Source organism: Hydractinia symbiolongicarpus, chromosome 2 (genome assembly GCF_029227915.1).
Source record: "Hydractinia symbiolongicarpus strain clone_291-10 chromosome 2, HSymV2.1, whole genome shotgun sequence".
NCBI lineage: Eukaryota > Metazoa > Cnidaria > Hydrozoa > Anthoathecata > Hydractiniidae > Hydractinia > Hydractinia symbiolongicarpus.
The window spans coordinates 27,300,910-27,319,695 of NC_079876.1; the positions used below are offsets into that span (position 1 = coordinate 27,300,910).

Consider the following 18,786-nt stretch of genomic DNA (forward strand, 5'->3'; position numbering starts at 1 on the left):
CGCTGTCAAAGCTGCTCAAGAGAAAAAACCCTGGGAAGGAGGTTTTTTCGTAGCGAATTGAATAACTACTTTTGGTGGCAATTTGAATAAAATACTTTTTGCACCTGTAACAAAGCTCCCATGTTTGACAAATAATAGCTAAAATACAAAACGCATCAGTTATAATTCGCAGTTGTTTAAAGTTAAGATTCGATCTCGATTTTCATCGAAAGAGTAAAAGATGTCTGCACGAAAATTGTTGAAAGTTTACAAAAATGGCTTATTTTATTTTAATTCAGATAAAACATTAATGGTCTTACCAAAAAAATACATAAAAAATGAGACCTACCAAGTTGGCATGACGGTGGATATTCAGCTGCCAAGACAAATAGAGCAAGCAGAAATCATTGATTTAAGTGATAATTTACGACTCCAAATTTTATACTACAATTGCGTAAAGCACATAGACTAAAGTTATTTTTATATTTATATTATATTTTTACGTAGATGAGAAGACTAATTTAGAAATAAAGCTTTTGGAATATTATAATGACCCTGAGAATAGACACAAATTTGAAAGCAGTGAAGAGGAGGGTGAAAGAGATGAGGAGGGTGAAAGAGATGACGAGGCAGAAAAGGCATTGGAGATGGTTTTAAAGTGTGGAAGTAAGAGAAAGAACAAAAATGTAAAAAGTAGCGTTTAAAAAGAAAAGAAGAGGAAAGAAAAGAAAGAACAAGAAAAGAAAAAGAAAGAAAAAGAAAAGAAAGAAAAAGAAAGAAAAAGAAAAAGAAAGAAAAGAAAGAAAAAGAAAAGAAGAAAAGAAAGAAAACAAAGAGAGAAAAAGAAACGCCAACCCAAAAGAAAAACTTCGTAAAAAAAGAACTGGTTAGTAAAATAAACCTTGTCTTTAGGGCTCTTTAAATCTGATATAAAAGAGAAAATTTTTTTTAAGAAATTATCAGAAAATTACTAACCTAGAAATTTAGCACAGCTAGTAATAATAATTTTTTAGCCTGCGATGATAACATTTGGAGATACTGGAGCAGGCGCGAATAAAAACGACTGGAATGAAAATAATAATGAATGTAAAGAAAATAAAGGATGTGTCGAAGTAACACAAAACAGATTGCTAGAAAATATAGCTAGTATTCGTAATGATGTTGTAGAAACTGAAAAGAACAGGGAGAATGAAACAGAATTAATGGATTGTTTACAACCTTTACAACGTACCGGTGATAACAGTAGTGGTAAAACAACTGAAATTTTCGAAATACCAGATTTTGATAACGAATCCATCAATTTTGGGGTAAATTTTTTCTCTCTATATTTTACTTGTTCTACAAATTGGTCATGTGTGTAAATATACTATATTCATATTATAGGTCAAAGAGAGCGGTGTTCAATTTGCAACACAGGTCGATACAGCGGCAACCCAGCAATACCACAGTGCCTGCTTTTCAAGACTCCTGCAACAAAACACTCCGCTTGCTCAACAGTTTGCTGAAATAAAAGCAAACAATGTTTACTTGCAGGGTATCCTTCACCAAGTCGTCGCCAATCAAGAACGAATCATTGGGAAATTGGCAATTCTTGATCCGAATAACGAAACGTTTGACAACATCATATTCACCAACGATTATGATGGATAAGCATGGAAAAATATGTTTTCGGAAAAAAGACCGCTTTCCACGCCTCCAACCTACTCCAAAACAAACGTATAAAGTACATGTGTGGGCTGGTATTTTAAAGCGCGGTTCCTCGAAAATAGCAATATTTTCAGGGATCATGAAAAAAAATTTTTATGAAGACATATTGAAAGATACTTTGCTTCCATTTATTAAGAAGGTTTACCCTGACGGACATAGATTTCAACAAGACAACTATCCCAAGCATAAAAGTAGGTATCCTTAAAACGAGAATGTACGTTTTTATAAGAACATGTTTTAATTTTTAACACAGCCTTTTTTATAATCTATCCCCCTTTTTTAACCTAGGTAAATTAGCAATGAAGTTTATTCAGGACAACAACATAAACTATTGGCAACTCCAGCTGAGAGTCCCGATCTTAATACTATCGAAATGTTATGGCATGAATTGAAACATCATATACGTAAAAAAATTAAACCATCTGTAAAAGATGAGTTAGTAAATGGCATATGTGATTTTTGGAAAACCGTTGATTGGAAAAAGTGTCAGCGATACATCAATCATATCGCAAAAGTTGTTCCATTTATTCGTTTTATTTTTCTTCACAAGCAAGTCACGTTGTTGTAACAATAGCATAAAAAATAACACCTGCTCCTCAAACAATTTACTAAAACAAAAGCTGTTAACTCTTGAGGTTTCATAGTGTTTCCTGCGGCTATTAAATCTAACAAAAGGGAGAAAAAATAGATGGTTTAACCCGTACCCGTTCTAAATTATAGAACTGCTGTCAAAGCTGCTCAAGAGAAAAAACCCTGGGAAGGAGGTTTTTTCGTAGCGAATTGAATAACTACTTTTGGTGGCAATTTGAATAAAATAGAATAAAAAAGAAAGAAAAAGAAAAGAAAGAAAAAGAAAAAGAAAAAGAAAGAAAAAGAAAAGAAAGAAAAAGAAAAGAAAGAAAAGAAAGAAAACAAAGAGAGAAAAAAAAACGCCAACCCAAAAGAAAAACTTCGTAAAAAAAGAACTGGTTAGTAAAATAAACCTTGTCTTTAGGGCTCTTTAAATCTAATATAAAAGAGAAAATTTTTTTTAAGAAATTATCAAAAAATTACTAACCTAGAAATTTAGCACAGCTAGTAATAATAATTTTTTAGCCTGCGATGATAACATTTGGAGATACTGGAGCAGGCGCGAATAAAAACGACTGGAATGAAAATAATAATGAATGTAAAGAAAATAAAGGATGTGTCGAAGTAACACAAAACAGATTGCTAGAAAATATAGCTAGTATTCGTAATGATGTTGTAGAAACTGAAAAGAACAGGGAGAATGAAACAGAATTAATGGATTGTTTACAACCTTTACAACGTACCGGTGATAACAGTAGTGGTAAAACAACTGAAATTTTCGAAATACCAGATTTTGATAACGAATCCATCAATTTTGGGGTAAATTTTTTCTCTCTATATTTTACTTGTTCTACAAATTGGTCATGTGTGTAAATATACTATATTCATATTATAGGTCAAAGAGAGCGGTGTTCAATTTGCAACAGAAGGTCGATACAGCGGCAACCCAGCAATACCACAGTGCCTGCTTTTCAAGACTCCTGCAACAAAACACTCCGCTTGCTCAACAGTTTGCTGAAATAAAAGCAAACAATGTTTACTTGCAGGGTATCCTTCACCAAGTCGTCGCCAATCAAGAACGAATCATTGGGAAATTGGCAATTCTTGATCCGAATAACGAAACGTTTGACAACATCATATTCACCAACGATTATGATGGATAAGCATGGAAAAATATGTTTTCGGAAAAAAGACCGCTTGCCACGCCTCCAACCTACTCCAAAACAACCGTATAAAGTACATGTGTGGGCTGGTATTTTAAAGCGCGGTTCCTCGAAAATAGCAATATTTTCAGGGATCATGAAAAAAAATTTTTATGAAGACATATTGAAAGATACTTTGCTTCCATTTATTAACAAGGTTTACCCTGACGGACATAGATTTCAACAAGACAACGATCCTAAGCATAAAAGTAGGTATCCTTAAAACGAGAATGTACGTTTTTATAAGAACATGTTTTAATTTTTAACACAGCCTTTTTTATAATCTATCCCCCTTTTTTAACCTAGGTAAATTAGCAATGAAGTTTATTCAGGACAACAACATAAACTATTGGCAACTCCAGCTGAGAGTCCCGATCTTAATACTATCGAAATGTTATGGCATGAATTGAAACATCATATACGTAAAAAAATTAAACCATCTGTAAAAGATGAGTTAGTAAATGGCATATGTGATTTTTGGAAAACCGTTGATTGGAAAAAGTGTCAGCGATACATCAATCATATCGCAAAAGTTGTTCCATTTATTCGTTTTATTTTTCTTCACAAGCAAGTCACGTTGTTGTAACAATAGCATAAAAAATAACACCTGCTCCTCAAACAATTTACTAAAACAAAAGCTGTTAACTCTTGAGGTTTCATAGTGTTTCCTGCGGCTATTAAATCTAACAAAAGGGAGAAAAAATAGATGGTTTAACCCGTACCCGTTCTTAATTATAGAACCGCTGTCAAAGCTGCTCAAGAGAAAAAACCCTGGGAAGGAGGTTTTTTCGTAGCGAATTGAATAACTACTTTTGGTGGCAATTTGAATAAAATACTTTTTGCACCTGTAACAAAGCTCCCATGTTTGACAAATAATAGCTAAAATACAAAACGCATCAGTTATAATTCGCAGTTGTTTAAAGTTAAGATTCGATCTCGACTTTCATCGAAAGAGTAAAAGATGTCTGCACGAAAATTGTTGAAAGTTTACAAAAATGGCTTATTTTATTTTAATTCAGATAAAACATTAATGGTCTTACCAAAAAAATACATAAAAAATGAGACCTACCAAGTTGGTATGACGGTGGATATTCAGCTGCCAAGACAAATAGAGCAAGCAGTAATCATTGATTTAAGTGATAATTTACGACTCCAAATTTTATACTACAATTGCGTAAAGCACATAGACTAAAGTTATTTTTATATTTATATTATATTTTTACGTAGATGAGAAGACTAATTTAGAAATAAAGCTTTTGGAATATTATAATGACCCTGAGAATAGACACAAATTTGAAAGCAGTGAAGAGGAGGGTGAAAGAGATGAGGAGGGTGAAAGAGATGACGAGGCAGAAAAGGCATTGGAGATGGTTTTAAAGTGTGGAAGTAAGAGAAAGAACAAAAATGTAAAAAGTAGCGTTTAAAAAGAAAAGAAGAGGAAAGAAAAGAAAGAACAAGAAAAGAAAAAGAAAGAAAAAGAAAAGAAAGAAAAAGAAAGAAAAAGAAAAAGAAAGAAAAAGAAAAGAAAGAAAAGAAAGAAAAGAAAGAAAACAAAGACAGAAAAAGAAACGCCAACCCAAAAGAAAAACTTCGTAAAAAAAGAACTGGTTAGTAAAATAAACCTTGTCTTTAGGGCTCTTTAAATCTGATATAAAAGAGAAAAATTTTTTTAAGAAATTATCAGAAAATTACTAACCTAGAAATTTAGCACAGCTAGTAATAATAATTTTTTAGCCTGCGATGATAACATTTGGAGATACTGGAGCAGGCGCGAATAAAAACGACTGGAATGAAAATAATAATGAATGTAAAGAAAATAAAGGATGTGTCGAAGTAACACAAAACAGATTGCTAGAAAATATAGCTAGTATTCGTAATGATGTTGTAGAAACTGAAAAGAACAGGGAGAATGAAACAGAATTAATGGATTGTTTACAACCTTTACAACGTACCGGTGATAACAGTAGTGGTAAAACAACTGAAATTTTCGAAATACCAGATTTTGATAACGAATCCATCAATTTTGGGGTAAATTTTTTCTCTCTATATTTTACTTGTTCTACAAATTGGTCATGTGTGTAAATATACTATATTCATATTATAGGTCAAAGAGAGCGGTGTTCAATTTGCAACACAGGTCGATACAGCGGCAACCCAGCAATACCACAGTGCCTGCTTTTCAAGACTCCTGCAACAAAACACTCCGCTTGCTCAACAGTTTGCTGAAATAAAAGCAAACAATGTTTACTTGCAGGGTATCCTTCACCAAGTCGTCGCCAATCAAGAACGAATCATTGGGAAATTGGCAATTCTTGATCCGAATAACGAAACGTTTGACAACATCATATTCACCAACGATTATGATGGATAAGCATGGAAAAATATGTTTTCGGAAAAAAGACCGCTTTCCACGCCTCCAACCTACTCCAAAACAACCGTATAAAGTACATGTGTGGGCTGGTATTTTAAAGCGCGGTTCCTCGAAAATAGCAATATTTTCAGGGATCATGAAAAAAAATTTTTATGAAGACATATTGAAAGATACTTTGCTTCCATTTATTAACAAGGTTTACCCTGACGGACATAGATTTCAACAAGACAACTATCCCAAGCATAAAAGTAGGTATCCTTAAAACGAGAATGTACGTTTTTATAAGAACATGTTTTAATTTTTAACACAGCCTTTTTTATAATCTATCCCCCTTTTTTAACCTAGGTAAATTAGCAATGAAGTTTATTCAGGACAACAACATAAACTATTGGCAACTCCAGCTGAGAGTCCCGATCTTAATACTATCGAAATGTTATGGCATGAATTGAAACATCATATACGTAAAAAAATTAAACCATCTGTAAAAGATGAGTTAGTAAATGGCATATGTGATTTTTGGAAAACCGTTGATTGGAAAAAGTGTCAGCGATACATCAATCATATCGCAAAAGTTGTTCCATTTATTCGTTTTATTTTTCTTCACAAGCAAGTCACGTTGTTGTAACAATAGCATAAAAAATAACACCTGCTCCTCAAACAATTTACTAAAACAAAAGCTGTTAACTCTTGAGGTTTCATAGTGTTTCCTGCGGCTATTAAATCTAACAAAAGGGAGAAAAAATAGATGGTTTAACCCGTACCCGTTCTAAATTATAGAACTGCTGTCAAAGCTGCTCAAGAGAAAAAACCCTGGGAAGGAGGTTTTTTCGTAGCGAATTGAATAACTACTTTTGGTGGCAATTTGAATAAAATACTTTTTGCACCTGTAACAAAGCTCTCATGTTTGACAAATAATAGCTAAAATACAGAACGCATCAGTTATAATTCGCAGTTGTTTAAAGTTAAGATTCGATCTCGACTTTCATCGAAAGAGTAAAAGATGTCTGCACGAAAATTGTTGAAAGTTTACAAAAATGGCTTATTTTATTTTAATTCAGATAAAACATTAATGGTCTTACCAAAAAAATACATAAAAAATGAGACCTACCAAGTTGGCATGACGGTGGATATTCAGCTGCCAAGACAAATAGAGCAAGCAGAAATCATTGATTTAAGTGATAATTTACGACTCCAAATTTTATACTACAATTGCGTAAAGCACATAGACTAAAGTTATTTTTATATTTATATTATATTTTTACGTAGATGAGAAGACTAATTTAGAAATAAAGCTTTTGGAATATTATAATGACCCTGAGAATAGACACAAATTTGAAAGCAGTGAAGAGGAGGGTGAAAGAGATGAGGAGGGTGAAAGAGATGACGAGGCAGAAAAGGCATTGGAGATGGTTTTAAAGTGTGGAAGTAAGAGAAAGAACAAAAATGTAAAAAGTAGCGTTTAAAAAGAAAAGAAGAGGAAAGAAAAGAAAGAACAAGAAAAGAAAAAGAAAGAAAAAGAAAAGAAAGAAAAAGAAAGAAAAAGAAAAAGAAAGAAAAAGAAAAGAAAGAAAAGAAAGAAAAGAAAGAAAACAAAGACAGAAAAAGAAACGCCAACCCAAAAGAAAAACTTCGTAAAAAAAGAACTGGTTAGTAAAATAAACCTTGTCTTTAGGGCTCTTTAAATCTGATATAAAAGAGAAAAATTTTTTTAAGAAATTATCAGAAAATTACTAACCTAGAAATTTAGCACAGCTAGTAATAATAATTTTTTAGCCTGCGATAATAACATTTGGAGATACTGGAGCAGGCGCGAATAAAAACGACTGGAATGAAAATAATAATGAATGTAAAGAAAATAAAGGATGTGTCGAAGTAACACAAAACAGATTGCTAGAAAATATAGCTAGTATTCGTAATGATGTTGTAGAAACTGAAAAGAACAGGGAGAATGAAACAGAATTAATGGATTGTTTACAACCTTTACAACGTACCGGTGATAACAGTAGTGGTAAAACAACTGAAATTTTCGAAATACCAGATTTTGATAACGAATCCATCAATTTTGGGGTAAATTTTTTCTCTCTATATTTTACTTGTTCTACAAATTGGTCATGTGTGTAAATATACTATATTCATATTATAGGTCAAAGAGAGCGGTGTTCAATTTGCAACACAGGTCGATACAGCGGCAACCCAGCAATACCACAGTGCCTGCTTTTCAAGACTCCTGCAACAAAACACTCCGCTTGCTCAACAGTTTGCTGAAATAAAAGCAAACAATGTTTACTTGCAGGGTATCCTTCACCAAGTCGTCGCCAATCAAGAACGAATCATTGGGAAATTGGCAATTCTTGATCCGAATAACGAAACGTTTGACAACATCATATTCACCAACGATTATGATGGATAAGCATGGAAAAATATGTTTTCGGAAAAAAGACCGCTTGCCACGCCTCCAACCTACTCCAAAACAACCGTATAAAGTACATGTGTGGGCTGGTATTTTAAAGCGCGGTTCCTCGAAAATAGCAATATTTTCAGGGATCATGAAAAAAAATTTTTATGAAGACATATTGAAAGATACTTTGCTTCCATTTATTAACAAGGTTTACCCTGACGGACATAGATTTCAACAAGACAACGATCCCAAGCATAAAAGTAGGTATCCTTAAAACGAGAATGTACGTTTTTATAAGAACATGTTTTAATTTTTAACACAGCCTTTTTTATAATCTATCCCCCTTTTTTAACCTAGGTAAATTAGCAATGAAGTTTATTCAGGACAACAACATAAACTATTGGCAACTCCAGCTGAGAGTCCCGATCTTATTACTATCGAAATGTTATGGCATGAATTGAAACATCATATACGTAAAAAAATTAAACCATCTGTAAAAGATGAGTTAGTAAATGGCATATGTGATTTTTGGAAAACCGTTGATTGGAAAAAGTGTCAGCGATACATCAATCATATCGCAAAAGTTGTTCCATTTATTCGTTTTATTTTTCTTCACAAGCAAGTCACGTTGTTGTAACAATAGCATAAAAAATAACACCTGCTCCTCAAACAATTTACTAAAACAAAAGCTGTTAACTCTTGAGGTTTCATAGTGTTTCCTGCGGCTATTAAATCTAACAAAAGGGAGAAAAAATAGATGGTTTAACCCGTACCCGTTCTAAATTATAGAACCGCTGTCAAAGCTGCTCAAGAGAAAAAACCCTGGGAAGGAGGTTTTTTCGTAGCGAATTGAATAACTACTTTTGGTGGCAATTTGAATAAAATACTTTTTGCACCTGTAACAAAGCTCTCATGTTTGACAAATAATAGCTAAAATACAGAACGCATCAGTTATAATTCGCAGTTGTTTAAAGTTAAGATTCGATCTCGACTTTCATCGAAAGAGTAAAAGATGTCTGCACGAAAATTGTTGAAAGTTTACAAAAATGGCTTATTTTATTTTAATTCAGATAAAACATTAATGGTCTTACCAAAAAAATACATAAAAAATGAGACCTACCAAGTTGGCATGACGGTGGATATTCAGCTGCCAAGACAAATAGAGCAAGCAGAAATCATTGATTTAAGTGATAATTTACGACTCCAAATTTTATACTACAATTGCGTAAAGCACATAGACTAAAGTTATTTTTATATTTATATTATATTTTTACGTAGATGAGAAGACTAATTTAGAAATAAAGCTTTTGGAATATTATAATGACCCTGAGAATAGACACAAATTTGAAAGCAGTGAAGAGGAGGGTGAAAGAGATGAGGAGGGTGAAAGAGATGACGAGGCAGAAAAGGCATTGGAGATGGTTTTAAAGTGTGGAAGTAAGAGAAAGAACAAAAATGTAAAAAGTAGCGTTTAAAAAGAAAAGAAGAGGAAAGAAAAGAAAGAACAAGAAAAGAAAAAGAAAGAAAAAGAAAAGAAAGAAAAAGAAAGAAAAAGAAAAAGAAAGAAAAAGAAAAGAAAGAAAAAGAAAAGAAAGAAAAGAAAGAAAACAAAGAGAGAAAAAGAAACGCCAACCCAAAAGAAAAACTTCGTAAAAAAAGAACTGGTTAGTAAAATAAACCTTGTCTTTAGGGCTCTTTAAATCTGATATAAAAGAGAAAAATTTTTTTAAGAAATTATCAGAAAATTACTAACCTAGAAATTTAGCACAGCTAGTAATAATAATTTTTTAGCCTGCGATGATAACATTTGGAGATACTGGAGCAGGCGCGAATAAAAACGACTGGAATGAAAATAATAATGAATGTAAAGAAAATAAAGGATGTGTCGAAGTAACACAAAACAGATTGCTAGAAAATATAGCTAGTATTCGTAATGATGCTGTAGAAACTGAAAAGAACAGGGAGAATGAAACAGAATTAATGGATTGTTTACAACCTTTACAACGTACCGGTGATAACAGTAGTGGTAAAACAACTGAAATTTTCGAAATACCAGATTTTGATAACGAATCCATCAATTTTGGGGTAAATTTTTTCTCTCTATATTTTACTTGTTCTACAAATTGGTCATGTGTGTAAATATACTATATTCATATTATAGGTCAAAGAGAGCGGTGTTCAATTTGCAACACAGGTCGATACAGCGGCAACCCAGCAATACCACAGTGCCTGCTTTTCAAGACTCCTGCAACAAAACACTCCGCTTGCTCAACAGTTTGCTGAAATAAAAGCAAACAATGTTTACTTGCAGGGTATCCTTCACCAAGTCGTCGCCAATCAAGAACGAATCATTGGGAAATTGGCAATTCTTGATCCGAATAAGGTTGTCTACGCTTCTCCGCCAAAAAAATTTACTACGAAGCTGACTCCAAAAAATATTTTTAGCACGCCAGCACCATTCGAGCCATTATCGACGTCTGTAGAACCGACTAGCGCAACAGAAGATTTTTTTAATATCAAAATAATTTGCTCGTTTCCGCTATGCAGATGGGAGGAAGTGAGGAAGTCACACCAAACGAAGGAAGAAACGGATCTGTCCTTTGCCGAAATACAAAAAATTCGTATAGTTCACAATCTATAAAGAATTTTGCGAAGAACCTGGCAGTTGCTATGTTCTTGGAAGAGGAGAGAACAGACAGCAACTGCAGTGGCACAAAAGGAAAAAAAACACTCAACCCAGCCAAGTTGGAAAAAATAAGAGAGTACGTGTTTCAAATTAACACTATGAGTTCTAGGGAGGAAGAAGAAACATGGAGAAAAGGCGAAGAGGCAATAAACGAACTCGGAAGAAGAACAAGACGATTTTTTCTTTTCTACACTTTGTAAAGTTTTTGTAAATTTTTATCATAAAAATAGTTACCTACTTTAACATAACATTTACAACTTTTCTTTTCTTGACACAAACCAACTTTTTTCCAAAGAGAGTTTTCAAATTAATTTGACCTTTATAAAACCATCCTGAGGCCTGACTAAGAATAAATGTGCTAAAATAAATAAAATAAATTCTTTCTGTAGATGCAGGAAAGCCAGTCTTAAAACGAAACCCAGTAAAAAATAAATTTTGTGAAACGTATTAAGGATGAGTGCGAAGTTGAAACAATGTTGAACGCGATGATGTGTTGGCAGATTTGCTATATGCTTTTTGCATTAATTCTAGATATTTTTGATTTCTCTTTCCCCTTTTAAAAAGATGTTTTAAACCTTATTCAACATGATTTTTCTTTGGTATTACATCACGAGAACATTCATCCGAAAGCTGTATTAAGGTACAGGACATCTAACCTCTCCCATGTTCTGGTTATATTTAACTTGCATGGGTGCGCACTCTTCTCGCAGTATTCTCTGTGACGATGAAGGTCAGACTGACTTGTGGCATGGTTCCAAATGGCCTCAGTCTTTCGTTCGAGTCTCAGTGTAATGCACCAGCCGAGCATAAGAGCGTCAGCATGAAGGAAAGGGGCCGACTTTAATGTTCTCTATACCTCACATTCTTCCTAATAACACCGACCGCTTTTTGATCGCAGGCTTCAGAGCTTTGTGTTTTTGGTGCCTCCTATTTAGTACATTCACTTGAAATATAAGAATAATATATCGTAGATAAAAATCAAGACAGACCGACCGGCCGACCAGGTCAGTGCTGAAATCCTCACCTCGATGTCGGCAAACATATTTTTAAGTCCAGCCTAAGAAGAAATCACGGTTGGTTAAAAATCACACATATAGAAAAACTAGTCAAGAATAAAACCTATCGCGGACGTATATTTTGATTGAGATTTTTAAGATGTGAAGAGGTCGTTAAACTTCAGCAAATGTAAACCGACTAAAAAGAGAATACGGTGATCTTTTTTTAATTGCTTTTGATTTAAATTGTTATTAAAGCAATAAAAATTATATAGCATTTCAGTGAAACAATTGCATCGTGACGAACGCTATTTTATTTTTTATATGATCGTTAAACTCATGATGCATCGTGACACGATAGATCGCGTCTCCCACGATGGCATTATTTCACCTTTGAGCACAAAGATCGTGGATCGTGGGTGACGCGCATGATACACGATACACGATGTTAGGCTTCCTGATAGCGGTACTGTAGAGGTTGTACTCCTCTAGAGACCAGCTCTTGCAAACCTTTTCAGGTGCAGGGTTAAAATTTCGCTATTCCTCGTAATCCTTGTTTCCCTAGTGCTCTCTTGGTGCAGGGAACATTGTGGGCAAAACCATTTATTTTCATTCTCCAGATTTTCAGAAGTTAAAAATATACTACCTGACAATTGTACGCTGGAAGACGGTGACAGTGTTAGGATGTCCTGATTTTCAACAGTAACTGAAGAACAGAGACAGGTGTTACAGCTAACTGACACTGATACTTCTGTCGAGATGTTCTGAGACGCAATTACGGAGTACCCTTTCAATTCATCAAAGACAAGAAGTAACATCTCTGCCACATCTTGCTGAGAATTGTAATGGAAAGTTGTATTTCCATAAGAGTGTATCTTACGTTCTAGGGCCTTGAGAAAGTTTGAAGGATCAACGGGGGTCAAAGAACGGTTTAACATGGTCATCTTAAGAGCAATCGCCCTCATAATTGGTGAAGCACTCTGGGACCATAGGGATGGAATAGTACTTAGTGCTTGCAAAATAACATTGGCATAGCACGTATTGCCTTTGTTGACAAAACCTGCATTTATAAAAATTGTCTTTGTTTTGGCACTAGTATTATGGTTGATTTTTAGAGAGACCGGAGTGCGTGGACCTGATAAACGACCCTTGGGCATTTCCATAGTGTCTGAGAGCCATAAAAATCAGCTTGTGCGGAACTGAAGGGTTCGCATTAGCAATATCAAGCCATATGGCTGAAAGTGAAGTGCCTTCGCATTCTTAAGTGTGGACCAAACAAGAGACGTGTTCCCAGCAACCCGGAACTTTTCCATATAACCTTTTTGAATGGAAGTATTAATGAAGTTGTTTTTCTTTATAATATGCGTTTCTAACCGCTTGGATATCGAACTAAAAAAGAGCTTTCCTTCAACATTCAGAAGAGCTAAAATCCTTTATTTATAAAAGAGCGAAAATCCTTTATGTTGGATGGACTAGGTTGTTGTTTTTAGGTATGTGAATCCAAGTCGTCCTTGGCAACTTCAAGTTTTATTGAACATTTAGGATTTAAAATATTTTTTCCAGCCTGATAAGGATTCTTAGCGAAAGCCTGGTGTGCATTCAAGATTTTTCAACGTCTTTTCCTATTCCGCTCACCTCTGCGAAGTAATGATTTTGAGATAACAAGACAGCAAGCTGTGATGATGGAACTGGTCTAACGACCCTTGAAGTTAAAACTGTAGAGGTTACACCCTCTAAAGATCAAAACGCAATGCAAGATTTCCCTTTTTGCAAGGATAATCTGTAGATTCAAGGTAATTGAACCAAACAACCCTCTCTACACAATACAATACGTACAACTAACGGTCGGTACACAAAAACTGACAACATGAAAACAGAAGACAGACATAACGACAACAATACAACAAAGAATTTACTATAAAAATAAATAAATAAATATAAAACTATAAATATGAGTAGACAACCACCCGAGCGCCAGGACTTGTGAACCTGGCAGTAGCTTTCCACATGTGCTACGGGATCCCAACACTCAGCCTTACACGGGTAGTTGTCGCTTTGGACCAGCCATTTGCTTCAGACCAGCCGTAAGTCAGGACCAGCCTGAAGACAGTGGAGTAATGAACGTGGATGTAAAGTCACGGAAACAAGAAAGATAGAAATGAAAACCCCTTATATAGCTTCTTCGTAACATCAGGTATAGCAGGATTGTTAACCCTGTAGACTAAGTGAGCCAACTTAGCCTCCCTAACAGAACTGGGGTTATAAGTGGGGTCGTTACACCCAAAGACAAGGCAATTGCCAAGCCCCCTTGCTAAGCTTCTTATAATTGCTTTCTAGGAAAGCGGCGAGTGAGCGAACTCGTGAATAACGGTAAACTGTATGTAAAACACACAGCAGGGGTAATTTCATACCTCTAGGAAAAAGAGATCCCTCCCCCTTTTGATATAATGTACTCCCGTTTTAGTGCGAATTCACACTATTTAAATTTTGGCAAAAAATAACACATACACTGTGGAGTTATCTAGATCAGATGGCTTGACACTAATCACTGCCCTATCATCACATTTTAACCATGTATTAACACCCTGATCTCTTATGAAAGCCCAGTAGTGACCAGCCGCCAGTGTGCCTGAATGATTAATAGTGGCGGTTAATTTATATTGGTTTGTGAATGATATATCCTCCGCAGAATGGGAATAAACTTTTAGGGTGTCGTGACCTTGGGCAAGGCAAGAAACAAATTTATTATTTTTCACAGATCTTCCTTGGATACAGTTAAACCTTTTCAGTTGGATGATCAGTATATCTCCACACTGGGTGAAGACAGTTTCCCGGGTACTGTCTTGAAGGGAAGAGCACTGTGGGCACATCCATCTGTCATTTCCAGACATATATTCTGGTTGCAAAAAAGCTTTAATGGAGCCTGTTATGTTGTTTGAAACAGGGAGTGGCAGAATGGACATACTTTCCTCCATACTGGAAGACAAGAGGCATGAATTACAAGAGTTACTTTGTTGGTAATAGTATTGTTAGCGATAACTGATGGCCCTGTCAACTCGTTTAATACACGAGGTAGAATCTCAGGAACATCCTGCTGTGTGTTAATATTGAATGGGTTGTTCCTAGCATTGGACATCTTACGTTGTAACGCTCGGAGAAAGGCGGAAGGGTTTACAACTGAGGTCGATTTAGACAACAGAGACATAGTCAGCAAGACGGACTTGGCCAGGGGGAAACAAAAGAGGACTCCGATGCACTTTGTGACCAAAGTGCAGGAGTTACAGATAATGCTTGCAGGATAGAATTAGCATAGCATGTATTCCCTTTATTAATCAGACCAGCATGAGTTGGTTTTGCTGGAGTGCTGTTGGTAGGCGGTTCTGGGTCCGGGTGTGAGTGACTTTTATCCACAGTTGGCCTTCGTTGTTGATGCTGTTGTTGTTGCTGCGGGCTTGTAACCTTTGGCAATAGAGGGGTAGGCACAGATGTTGAGCCTGGCACAAGATTGCAGCTGCCTTGGTTCCACGTAATTGAGTTCCTGGCTAGCCAAATGCAGAAGGATGCTTTCATACAAATGTAGCCTAATTTCCGGACGGCTTGGAAAGCTTCTTTGTTTGGGAAACCCAATCTTTTTAAACAAATTGCAACTGAACGAGAGCAATATCCACGTGCACCCATTCTGATCGCGAACAGATTTACGTGCCATCCATTATGTTCGATGATATTTATCAAAGGGATGTATTTAGAGAGCTTTTTGGAGTGCCAGGTTTCCATTTTTCCTCACAAGGGCATGTAAGTTCAATTAAAATAACACGTTTGCTGTTGTTGGAATACAGGACAAGATCTGGTGTAAACGATGTTATGGCAATATGACCAGGAAAAATAAGTTCACCATTTAAATCTGAAAGAAATAACCAGTCAGTGGCAAGATGCAAAAGCCTACCAGTTTTGATTTTTTGCTAGATGAGTGACTACCTGCTTTAACAAATTTTACATTATTTAGGTGCTTTACAGGAGAGGAAATAGATTTGGAAAACGTGGTGATCAACTGTGAAAGTTCGCGCAAGACAGAGTCGTGACGAAATGAAATCTACCCTACCAAACAGATGCTGCTCAAAGCTCTCCTGTTTAAACCTTATAGGTTGTGCTGTCGAAGTGACCTTACACCAAACAGGTGAGACGCATGGTAGTAAATTTTTGATTCCAACAGCTCCACTTTTTTGACAAGGGGTAAGAGCCTAGAAGATTGTGGAAAACTGCATCATCGAGGGATTTCCACAATTTTGTGTCAATTGACTTCAGCCAAGCAATACGTTGTTTCCATTTCATAATGCTAAAATGGTCAGGTTCTGTTGATTGCTGAGAAAAAACACTGTGGGAGTTATCCGGGTTAGCTTTCAGCAGCCGAGACTTTTCAGTGGAATAAACACCTAGCAAATCTTGCAAAACAACTTTACACAGTTTTAATGTCCAATGCTTAGTGGAAGGGAGTAACGAAGAATCACAGGTAGCAGGAAGGACAGAGGAGTTAGTAATAACGAAATCAATATTCGGGGGGGGGTAGTCCTAATACGGTCAGGTAAAAAATTTAACTTTGTTGTAGACCATAGAAATCCCACTGGCCAGCTTAAGCTTGGTGGGAGCGACAGATAGCGTATAAACGTACAATTACGCACACGTACAATTACAGACACTTTAGTAAATTAAAGTTTTCCACCACTTAACCTTGTATTTCCAACTGTCTTGACTCTCCTACTCAAAGCCGTTATGATTAATAGGTTTCGTTCAATTTGCCTCGCTGTTTCATACCAAAACAATGGATTTAAAAAACTCGCTTCTTTTCGCTGATTTTTGGTTTCGCGCGACGAACTTATTCTAACAAATCATTTTATATCTTATTAATAAAGGTAATTATTATTTTTTATTTTATTTTATTTTATTATATAATAGCTATACTAACATAAAAAATATATATGGCAGATTTTTAGCGACCCGAAGTGTGTTTTTCGGCCTCTGGAAAAAAAGCAAAATGTTATGGCAAAATCACGCTTTTTTCTCATAGTTTGTATATGTGCGCAATATGATTAAACTTAAAATATAGTGTTATTTATGAGCTCTCCTTCTGTACATCATTTCTTTTTATGATTTTATGTTATAAAATCTCTTTTTGCTTCAATACCATGTATTTCGCATTATTTTAGCCATTAAGCTTTGGTGAAATGGGCCGAAAACAAAAATACAAAAAGTGGTCCAAAGAAGATTTGAGTAACGCCCTAGCAGCAGTTAAGGATGGCATGTCATTACATAAGGCTCAAAAAGAATTCGGCGTTCCAAAACAGACCTTATCCGGCCGAATTCGGGGAAAGTATAGAACGACGAAGGCAGGAAGGAAAACAGAAATGACACCGGAAGAGGAGACAATGTTAATTCATTATATCAAATACATGGCTTCTATTGCACACCCGTCAAGTATTTCAGCAATAAAAGCTTTTGCATGGAACATCGTCAAACGAAGCAAGCGTACCAGCTCGTTCAACCGTGTCAGTGGTCCTGGTCATACTTGGTGGGACAGTTTCAAGAAACGTCATTCGCGAGAAATTACCCTGCGAAAACCCGACGGCCTCGACAGAGGACGTTCTAGAATGGCCAATGTGACTGTCATAAAACAGCACTTTGATCTTTTAAGAAAAACATTGGTCGATCTTGATATCCTTGATAAGCCAGATCGAATCTTCAATTGCGACGAGTCAGGTATCTCCATGGATGCTCGCGTTGGAAAGGTTGTCGTCTCAAGATCAACTAAGCACCCCTACTCTGAGAGCAAAGGAAATAGGGATAACATCACTGCCCATGTCGCTGTATCAGCTGCTGGAGTGCCGTTGCCTCCAATGATAATTTTTGAAAAGGCTTTCCCATCCGGTCCTTATGCTAGAGATGGTCCTACTAATGCTCTATACGCCCATTCGCCAAACGGCTACATGGACATCGAGCTTTTTAAACAGTGGTGTAAAAAGCTGTTTATTCCTCAGACAAGATACATACAAAAACCAATATTGTTGATCTTGGATGGCCACGGTTCTCATCCCGATATAGAGATGATAGATATGCTAGTGGAGAACCAAATCCACTTGTACTGTTTGCCCCCTCACATAACCAATATACTCCAGCCATTGGATGTGTCGATTTTTAAGCCTCTAAAGGTGCATTTCTCAAAAATTACAGATAATTTGAAGCTTGCAACCATGGGCCACACTGTTCCACAAACTGTGTGTAAAACAAATTTCACTGCGATATTTAAGGCAGCGTTTGAAGGATCGATGGGGATCACCATTATTAAAAATGGATTTCGGAAAACAGGGATCTGTCCATTCAACCCTGGCGTCATCGACAAGGAGCGAGTAATGCCAGACAACAGCATTGATTTTATTTCGTCCGCTCCGAATGGAAACAATACTGCAACATCCACAACACCAGCAGTACCAGGTTCTTCAACAGAAGCATCTTTTAATTCGTTGCCCGGTGGCTCTTTTTCTACACCAGTAATACCTTAAACAGATGCTTCTACTCCACCGCCATCGTCGATTGCAACAACACCAACCAATCTTCTCACTGCAGCAAGCCCTTTCACCTCCACTCCAACAACACCTGTAAATCCTCTCGTTGCAGCAGGTATTATCCCAGCGTCTTTGGTTGATGCCTTTATATTTCCAGCGCCAAAGCCTAACAAACAAAAGAACACCAGGATAATTACTAAGGCGAGAGTTCTCACAAACGACGAGCATCGACAAGCGTTTCAAGAGAAGGTGGAGAAGAAAGAGTTGGAAGAGAAGGCAAAAGAAGAAAGGAAAAAGGCGAGAGACCGAAAAAAACTAAGTAAA

General features: G+C 35.9%; 5 protein-coding genes across 5 annotated transcripts; 4 read left to right on the forward strand and 1 right to left on the reverse strand.

Moving 5' to 3' along the window:
- Positions 1–946: 946 nt before the first annotated feature.
- LOC130630048 (uncharacterized) lies at positions 947–1,629 on the forward strand. Its single transcript, XM_057443446.1, has 2 exons — positions 947–1,286; positions 1,363–1,629. Exons 1-2 carry the CDS (start codon positions 999–1,001, stop codon positions 1,627–1,629), a joined length of 555 nt encoding a protein of 184 aa, XP_057299429.1. The 5' UTR covers positions 947–998.
- Positions 1,630–4,675: 3,046 nt separating this feature from the next.
- On the forward strand, positions 4,676–6,388 carry LOC130630456 (uncharacterized). Its single transcript, XM_057443959.1, has 2 exons — positions 4,676–5,486; positions 5,563–6,388. The coding sequence occupies exons 1-2, from the start codon at positions 5,199–5,201 to the stop codon at positions 5,827–5,829; spliced, it is 555 nt and encodes a 184-aa protein (XP_057299942.1). The 5' UTR covers positions 4,676–5,198; the 3' UTR covers positions 5,830–6,388.
- A 441-nt stretch (positions 6,389–6,829) lies between these two features.
- Positions 6,830–8,239, forward strand: LOC130630049 (uncharacterized). The gene is made up of 4 exons (XM_057443448.1): positions 6,830–7,004; positions 7,096–7,274; positions 7,603–7,896; positions 7,973–8,239. Exons 1-4 carry the CDS (start codon positions 6,830–6,832, stop codon positions 8,237–8,239), a joined length of 915 nt encoding a protein of 304 aa, XP_057299431.1.
- A 4,157-nt stretch (positions 8,240–12,396) lies between these two features.
- LOC130630050 (uncharacterized) lies at positions 12,397–13,071 on the reverse strand. Its single transcript, XM_057443449.1, has one exon. It carries the CDS (start codon positions 13,069–13,071, stop codon positions 12,397–12,399), a length of 675 nt encoding a protein of 224 aa, XP_057299432.1.
- A 4,048-nt stretch (positions 13,072–17,119) lies between these two features.
- Positions 17,120–18,459, forward strand: LOC130630051 (tigger transposable element-derived protein 6-like). The gene has a single exon (XM_057443450.1). It carries the CDS (start codon positions 17,128–17,130, stop codon positions 18,457–18,459), a length of 1,332 nt encoding a protein of 443 aa, XP_057299433.1. The 5' UTR covers positions 17,120–17,127.
- Positions 18,460–18,786: the final 327 nt, after the last annotated feature.